Here is a 9,803-nt window from a genome sequence, read left to right on the forward strand (position 1 = left end):
CCCATCATGTGGGTGCTGGGAATTGATGCCAGGCCCTATGGAAGAACAGCCAGTGCTTTATCTCTAGCCTGCTGTTACAACTTTGTATTCTCAGAGCAATATACACCTGGACTGACTTCAGCCATGCACAGCTCATTGATTTGAAACCTGTTATTGTTGTTATCTTGGATGTTATCAGCCCTGTGTGCACACATCACTTGTAAGGATGAGCTGGCACTTACCAGGATGGAAACTTAGTATTGGCCCTTGATGGCTTCTCCACCCCGCCTCTGCTCCTTGAACTGTATACTCTATATATTTTATTCTTTTCGGTGCCTAATATCTAATAACTTGAGAGGAAAGGTTATTTTCTCTGTATCATAACATTATCAGAAAAATCTTAAGTTGACTTTACAGAACGTTTTTATTGTGCGAGAAATAAAATTTGACTCTGAGTCTGGTTAAGTACTTTCAGCTATACTTATTAATGCGTTATGCTCAGACCAGTTCTTATGTTATTTACTGTTAGAATGCGTGTGTGTGTGGCAGGGTACACACACCTTAACTCACATGTAGATGTCAGAAGTCAGCTTTGTGGAGTCTGCTCTCTCTTTCTGCCCTTATGTAGGCTCTGAATGGAATCCAGGATGCCAGGCGTACAGCACAAGTGCCTTTATCTGGTGAGGCATCTCACCACACACTTTAGTTTTCAAATGATATATTTGATTAGCAGTAATTGCCTTATGAATTACAGGATAATAGGAAATTATCCTGTGGGAATATCATCTTACAAGAAATAGAAGTAAAGAACGTAGGTTAGGCTTGCGTAAATGAACTGGTATGGTTTAAGCATGACTTAGAGTCACACAAAGGCATTCCCACAAAGGAGTCTACTGTATGTATGTAGTATGAAAGAGTTAATAGGCAGGCAGAGGAGGCTGAGGTATTGTACCAGATCTGTTCTCAAGCTGTCTTCTTTTGATAAGACTGGTTTCCATTTTAAGAATAAAATCTTTAAGTGAAATGGTTTAAAGAGGAGAGTCCCCAAAAAGGCAAATTAAAATTGCTCCAATAAGAAAAATTAAAATCAAAGAGAGATAAAAATGAAAGAACAGTTGTAAAGGACTGGTTGTTGCTAAGTATTTGTACATGCTGGAAGCAAAGACCATAGCTTTTTATTTTCCTTGAAAGACGTAAAACATCTTTTTTTTTTTTTTTTTAGTGAAACTTTTATCTGTAGCTCTTACAGTAGTATACTCAGGGCTTTGTGAGGCAGTGGACTTCTGCATTATGAAATAATGTTCTTGATAGGGTATCATTGCCTCATAGTAATTATTCCAAGCTGATACCACATGGTCACTTCCTTTTACACCTTAGTACCTATTACCCCTGCTGCACCTTTCTTCAACTTTGATATGGAAAGTAAACTTATTTTAATATATAAAAATGACGTAAAAGTATAGGGGTAGTAGGTTACAACCCAATAGATTATCACAGAAGGGACAGCTGCCCATGTAACTATCAATCAGGCCATGAAGTGGAACACCTGAGGTGCTCCCTCCCTGTAATCTTCTTGATTACAGTGTCTAAACCACCAACACATGGAAGGACTCATGGCTCCAACTGCAGATGTAGCAGAGGATGGCCTTGTGGGACATCAATGAGAGGAGAGGCCCTTGGTCCTGTGAAGGCTCAATGCCACAGTGTAGGGGAATGCTATGACAGGGAAGCGGGAGTGGGTGGGTTGGTTAGCAGGGGGATGGGGTGGGGTAGGGGGTTTTTCGTAGGGGAAATGAGGAAAGGGTATAACATTTGAAATGTAAATAAAATATCGAATAAAGCATTTTATTAAAGGAAAAAATTAGGCATGGCCCTAAACCCACTGGATATCGTTAGTATAGTTTTCGGTTGGATTTCTTCCTAAGCGAATCTTGATTTCTAGTGGGAAAGCAAACATTTATTAAATAGCAATTAGTATGATAAAGAAAAATGGAAATAAGAAGGGATTATATAAAATAAAAGACTGAGTTGGTATTTAAAATCTTCTCAGAGGAAGTAATTTAAACAACTAATACATGCACTTAAGTAGACTATGCCACCAAACCCAGATACTATTGCATATGCCAGCAAGATTCTGCTGAAGGGACCCTGATATAACAGCCTCTTGTGAGGCTATGCCAGTGCCTGGCAAACACAGAAGTGGATGCTCACAGCCAGCTATTGGGATGGAACACAGGGCCCCCAATGGAGGAGCTAGAGAAAGTACCCAAGGAGCTGNNGGGGGCTGCAACCCTNTAGGTGGAACAACAATATGAACTAACCAGTACCCCCTGAGCTTGTATCTCTAGCTGCATATGTAGCAGAAGATGGCCTAATCGGCCATCATTGGGAAGAGAGGCCCCTTGGTCTTGTAAACTTTATATGATCCAGCACAGGGGAAGGCCAGGGCCAAGTAGTGGGAGTGGGTGAGTAGGGGAGCAGGGGCATGGGTGGGGTATAGGGAACTTTTGGAATAGCATTTGAAATGTAAATAATAATAAAAATAATTTAAAAAAAAAGAAAGTATAGACTATGAATAATTTTCTCTGATAACTGTTTCCTCCTTCTCCTGCTGGCGATAGGTATATTTACTTAAACTTATCCATATATTATGTTTCTATTCCTAAACTTATTTACTGTATTAAAAACTTAAAGTAGGGTTATTCTTCTGTGTCCTTGCCTTATTTTTTTCTGTAGTTATTTTTCCATAGTATGGTGAACAGTTATCTAAGCCATATTTCATAGATTTACCACATTATTTATGTCTGTGACACACTGAAGAGCCCATGGGACCAGAATCTCAGCATTTCCACAATTCACTTGTGTTCTAGGTTAAGAAGTGGGTGCAAGGTCTCTATGATGATGTGCCTAGTTTTAAATCCAAGTTTTCTCTCTCAGTAATTTCATTGAGACATCATAAAATTAAATACATAATTTAGGAGGAACTCTTTAGATAGTATCTGTCACAAACAATTAAACTGAAATTGTTGGTTGTGATATGTGATTGATAGTTTTGTTGCTAGATGTTTGGATCATTTCCAGTTACAAACATTATTCTATCACTAAATACTTGGCACAAATATAGGAGACTAGAATTATGAAGCCAAAATGCTTGCAAATTTTAAGTGCTGTTAAATGACTGTCATAGTTCTTCATTGGTATTTAGCTTATTGACAGTTCTATTTGGTTTGTATTAAGCATCAGTATGTTTGTAGAACATTTATTATGTTAAATGCCTGCTGGTATTTAACATAACATTCTTTGTTCATTTTATATTGTGGAAATATATAAATAAAAATACATAAATAAAAATTTATGTTAAGTGAGATTTGATAACTCAGCAGTAGATTTCCAGTCGTATTTTGTGGTTTATAATCTATATTTTATACTTCTTTGTGGTATGAACTTTAATAAGTACCTTTTTAATAAATATAAAAGTCTTTATGACTGCTTCTAAAACTACTGAAATCATGTAATTTCATGCTTTGAACCTTGACTTAGATTATAGGATTTCATCTTTCTTCAAATGGAAAACTATCTAACACTTCCAAAGAATTTTGTCTAATCCATCTTTATTTTATATTGATTTAAAATCTCATCTTTATCATAGAATAATTCTCCACTGGCAACTAGGATTGTCTCTGTATTATACTGGTGTATTTTTCTAAGCAATGAACATATTGCCTCGGGTGTTATTAGTATATTTGATGTTTTATATAAAAAAACACCTCATTTTTATTTTTTATAAGTGAAATAATTAGAGAAATTTTTTCAGTTTTTATGATTTTTTTTATAATTAATTGTTACTTTTTCCCTGAACACTTAGTGAATTTGAGTTCATGCGTTAATGTAAGATGAAGTTTGAAATTATGTTTTAATAATTGGATTATTTTTAAAAAGTTACGAGATATGGCTTTTCAATCTGTCATCCTTTGCTATGTCTTTTTATAAGGTTTCATCATTTTGCTAGGTAATTAGCTTATATTTTAAATTGTTCTTAGATGCGTAAATGTTTTATTACAAAATGGTGCATGCAAGTTAGGATGAACAAGGATAATATATTTTAGAATATTTATCTTATTATAATCCTATGCTTTTTAACAAGTTTACCGTGTAGTCTCTTGATTATATCATTAAACTGTTCTCCCTAAAGTATCTCATTACTTTCACAATAGCTCTTTATGTGATATAAAAATATCTGGTTTTATCGTGTTGACTATAGTCTTAATGTTAGAGTAATGGTAAGAAATTCATTGGTTTAGTAATATATTATCAAGTTCATAGTTGAAGGCTTTATTTTATTATGATTAGTACTGGAACGTAGACATTGGGCCTTTTAGAGTCAACCAGGTTTATTGACTACTATAATATTTCACATTATAATATGTTATATTCTTGCAATATCTGCAATAATTATCTTAAAATATTTCTCAATATAGACAACTAAAATAATGAAAAATATAATTAGAAACATGATAGAGACTCATTTGAGATAGTTTATCATGTTAGCTTTAACCCAGTGGCAGTTGTATACAACTCTGCTAGAAGGAACAGCACAGAAATCTGTCCATTTCTGTTACTAGCTGAGAAAGTATAAATGGAAAGTGTCGTGACTGGATTCACCGTGGAAAATTAGGAGACTTACTGAATAAATCCAGGAGTTAAGCATATAAAATGCAGGGGTATAAAACTTTTTAATAGTGATTAGGATACATGTAGCTCTTCTCACCAAAAATTGCAAAATAAGATTTTTAAAAGAAATTGTGAAAACTTTATATGTGCTATTTAAATATGCAGTAACCCTGATAATCTTAAATGTCAAAATACATTTTATTTTTATTGTGATTTTTAAGCACAGCAATAAGACTTGACAGTATATCTGTAGGGGGAAAGTCATTTTTCCCCATGGGGAAAGTATTTTTGAAAATCTTATCACTATAAAAAATGAACATCATCTTCTATTTGTAATGCTTTGTTGTGCAGAAGGGACTGACTATCCTTAAATATTATTTACCATAAATAAAATATTTCAACACATGGTTTTAGTTATTTTTCCTCTAAAATATAGCAACATAGCTTATAAGATTACTTGAAGTTATACACAAAAAAAAAATGAAGGGAAAAAAACTAATAAACCTTTTTAATTGAATGAAATTTTTGTAATGTGTGTTGCATGCAAGTATTTTTATGATTAGCAGAGCTACAAGTTAGACACAAAAATAAAGGGAAATTTTGAATGTGTTATTTTTAATCATGTGGGCTTTGTGTGATTAATTCATCAGTATTAGATATGTAAGTCTATAAATATTCAGTTATATATCATCTAGATTGTGCTCATGTGGAAAAATATATTAATATTTTGTGTTATTAGTTCTCAAGTTTGAAGCATCTTATGGTTAAAGAAACAAGTGATACTTTAGTATGTATCATCACTATTACTATAGTCATAAAATCTAAATACTGTAATAGCAGTCATAGTCACTTGAGGTGACTAGGACCCAAAGCACCTTACTGTGACTGCTGGTGAAATAGCAAGAGCCCTGCTTTCTTGTACAGGTCTGGGTGTTCTAGGAATATTCAACTCCTCTGGAACTCTGGTATGTAATCTAGTGTGGCAAATGCACAACACAAGACAGATTTTGTCAAAGCTCTTGCACAAAAGCCTGAATTTCACAAAGTGATCCACACCATATGCAGATACACTGTGTCATCACTTCTGTGTGTAGAAACATAAGGACATTTGTAAGATGATGGGATAATGAAGGTCCTATGTAGTTGATCATTCAAAAAATGCATTTAAAGTATGGAATTTGGGGACACTTAAATGAACCACCTTACTTACACATTAAAAGGTAAAAATGAACATTTAAATGATTACTATTAAAACGGTGATGAAGTTTAAGTTATAATTAATAAATTCTTTGCTTTTATTTTGTTTCCTAGGCAATTAAATTAGAGTATTCAAGGCTGGTTAAGTTGGCCCAAGAAGATACTCCACCAGAAACAGATTATCGTTTACATCACGTCCTGGTCTACTTTATCCAGAACCAGGCGCCAAAGAAAATCGTTGAGAAAACATTACTCGAGCAATTTGGAGATAGAAATTTGAGTTTTGATGAAAGGTAACATAAAAACACAAAGCATCTACTTCATGTGTTTATACTTTTTTAAATTTAGATTTGGTTTGGCTTTGCTAATCTCAAGTATAAGTTTTTTGTGTCTACAAAAACTATAACAAATACAGCACAAACCTATCTCACATTAATTTGAGTGTTTGCTTTTCCATTTCTCTAAAATTTCTATCTATCCCCTTTTAAAGTTTTAACTAAAAGTAATTTGGATAATTCAAATTATGGAAGAAAATGTGATTTTTCAACATCTATACTGTGGAGATTTTAGGCTAGGTAATTTTATTGTCCGGCTTCCATGTGGCCTATCAGACACAGCAACAACTCTAACCAGCCCTGAGAGAAGCCAGTCCCTTGGGTTAGAAAGACCCAAGCACCTCCCATATGGTCCCAGTAGCCAGTGGAAGCCGGAGGTGAGTTTGGTTCTCTGAGACAATCCATGAAGAAAGTTGAGTGTATACAGAAAATAGGCATTGATAATTCTTTGATATAAAAGATGACATAAAATAGTTCATTTTTTTCACCTGCAACTGTGTTTTGTCAGAATGTGTTATAAAACTCTTGAAGTTATTTTTTTTTCTTGTTAGTCTGAATTTCATTTTAAAAAACTCCAGGTATAGAATTTCAAGATACTAAACATTACTTTTTTTTTTTTTTTTAATGAAACACTTTATAACCATGATTGTCTTTTAGAACTCATTGTATAGACCAGGATGGCCTCAAACTCACAGAGATCTTAAATCTGATTTCTGAGTGCTGGAATTAAGGGTGTGCACCACTGTATCCAGCCCTTTTTTAATTCTTTAAATTTTTTTTTCATTTTTGTGTGCATGGTTGGGGGTTGGGAGTAAGACATGCTTGACATGACATATGTGTGAAGTCATTTATGTGTGTTGTTGGGGTAATGAAGGGGTGAGACGTGCCTCCTGCAGTGTATGTGACAAGGTCAGAGGACCACTCTGGGCACTTGTGAGAGCTGCTGATTGACCCTGATCAGGCCACCAGACCTTTGTGCCATCCCACTGGCACTTGTGGGGATTTTGTTTTTATGGGTTTGGTAATTTAGTTTCATGCTTTTATGGGTTTTATGGATTTTGTTTTTAATTTAGAAATGCCTTTCTTATATTTGAAGGTGTCATAACATAATGAAAGTTGCCCAAGCCAAACTGGAAATGATCAAACCTGAAGAAGTGAACTTGGAAGAATATGAGGTAGTATACTTTTGGGAAATACTCACCTATAATTGACACATTGCATATGTCATAATGGAGAATGGAACAAAATGTTTTAAATGACTAAAATGTTTTAAAGAAAACCTTTGGTTTTTATGTTTATAAGTGTTCTTGTATTTCATGATCTAGTTTTCAATTACTTCTATAGTTTTCTAGCGTAAGAAGTCCAATTTATTGCATTAATGTTGAATTTGCAAAGATTTATGAAGAGTCTACTGAATGTTCTTCTAAGCACTGCAGGTGTATAATTGATTGTATTCAGATACTAGCCTCCAATTCCATGGGACAATGGCACAGAGTGGTCCTCTTACCTCCACACAATTACCCTGGGCAGCATGCCTCTCTCTTCCCCACAGCCAACACACACACACACACACACACACACACACACACACACACACACACACAAATACATTTTTAAGAGAATGTTTTAAAACATCCAGATGTGGTGGTACATGCATTTATTTATTATTTTTTTATTATTATTACTGGTCTGTACATGAGCACACGAGGCACAGGGATAGGAGCTGTTTCACAGGTAGGAGTTTACAACTCCCAGACAGCAGACAGAACCTATAAGTGTAACTGCCATTCTATCTACCCTGATTATTTGCTGTGTTTTCTGCTTTTCTGTTGTTCCATCATATATATTAGAGAGATGTTAAACAATCACATGCCCTCTGAAATTGTGATCCTCGGACAGTGCTGTCTATGAGTATGTACATGCACACTTCTATCATGGCTAATGAGATTTGTCTGGGTGTATAGCCAAAAAATCCTTTGCTAACATTGGTTTGAAAATATATTTTAACTTACCAAATTCAAAATGTAGTATCTATTTATGCTTTTAAAATTAAGTTTGAAAAATTTACTTTTATGTAGGTCTTTCATTAATATTTGGTCTTATTTACAAACTTTTAATTTTGCTGCTTAGAGTTTCTAAGGCAACTCCAGCATAGGTAACATGATCTTGTAGAATTTTACCTTTTTATGGATATCAACTCATAGTATCAAAATTATGGCTTGAAAGAATTGCAGTTGTATGTTCGGTGAAGGACCATGTAGAGAGTGTCCTTCTATCCATTTGCTCGTCAGAATGGAGCCAGAGCAAGTTTACAAGTTTTGGTGGCACTTTCCTTATATAAACCCTATATTGAATTTTTTATTTTTGAACAAATTTTTATTAAACCTTCTTTAAAACCCGGGGGTTTTGCTGTTGCTGTTGTTCGTCAGCCCTGAGTAGCCCCGCCTTGTGAGAGAGGGAGGCTTGCTTTTCACCGTATGGCAACACAATTGAGATTCCCCCGTATGGAATAATAAATAAGTGAACTATGACTTTTTTTATTTCCTTAAAATTCTATATCAAGCAACAAGTTAGAGCTCTGGACAGAACTGCATCAATAGAATGTTCCTGTCTGTACTATTCTAATATTAGTATATATTATACTGAAGAATGTGTTCTGGAAAAAAAAATAGCTATTTGGTCATACTGTCATTTTATTATTTTATGTCTTATATTCTTAAACTTCTAGTAATATTAATTTCTCACCCCTGACTAAATGCCTGATAAGTATTATTATTACTACCATAATTATTATAATTATTATAACTATTATTAAACTAAAAAGTAGTATGCTAAGTTATTTAAATTTTAAATACATTTCTCTTTGCCTGCATAACTATCAGAAGAGTGCATTGTTTTATATTCTTATCATAGTTTTATTCTTTTCATTTTTAATATTTTTATATACAGGAGTGGCATGCAGATTATAAGAAATTCAGAGAAACAACTATGTATCTCATAATTGGACTAGAAAATTTTCAGAGAGAAAGGTAAGGCAGAGAGGACAAATATGGACAAAAATGTTTGTTCTTATCGTTAATTCTATTCAGTAATTCACATCTGATGCAAAATATATACAATACACTTTAATGAAAGTTTTAGCTCAAAACAACTTTAAATGATAGAATATTTCAAATTTAGTACAATATTAAATATCTTCACTATAAAGTATATTTTGTTTTTATTCTAAATCCAAAATGTTGGCATTTGTAGTTTTGTTTTTCATAGTTTCTTTTTGTTCTTGTTTAGTTTCTTCAATAGTTTGTTCAATAGTTTCACACATGTACACACTGAATGTTCACAATCATATTGACCCTTGACCCTTTCCTCCCTGACCTCTGCAACTCTGCCCCACCAAGTTCCCACAAGCATTCATGTCTGTTCTTTTCCGGTTTTCTTTTTCTTTTTCTTTTTTTCCTTGCCCACTGAGTTGATCAGGGCTGAGTTAAAACGTTGTTTATTGTGACCATGAGTTTGGATATGCCTGTTAGAGTCTAATGGACTATAATGGAAAGTTTTGTATGAAGCCCATCCATAAAATATGGCAACAAAGGGGCCCAGCATATATATATATATATATAT

The 9,803-nt window shown here is 33.9% G+C and overlaps 1 protein-coding gene across 2 annotated transcripts in view; it reads left to right on the plus strand.

Moving 5' to 3' along the window:
• The window catches only part of Usp25 (ubiquitin specific peptidase 25), a 102,982-nt gene that overhangs the window by 87,751 nt on the left and 5,428 nt on the right, over nucleotides 1-9,803 (plus strand). For both annotated transcript variants that reach the window (XM_021209257.2, XM_021209258.2), the window contains 3 exons: nucleotides 5,962-6,140; nucleotides 7,279-7,357; nucleotides 9,132-9,211. In XM_021209257.2, coding sequence (XP_021064916.1) covers nucleotides 5,962-6,140; nucleotides 7,279-7,357; nucleotides 9,132-9,211 — 338 coding nt within the window. The remainder of the gene's footprint in view (nucleotides 1-5,961; nucleotides 6,141-7,278; nucleotides 7,358-9,131; nucleotides 9,212-9,803) is intronic.

Source organism: Mus pahari, chromosome 12 (assembly GCF_900095145.1).
Source record: "Mus pahari chromosome 12, PAHARI_EIJ_v1.1, whole genome shotgun sequence".
NCBI classification, from domain to species: Eukaryota; Metazoa; Chordata; class Mammalia; order Rodentia; family Muridae; genus Mus; species Mus pahari.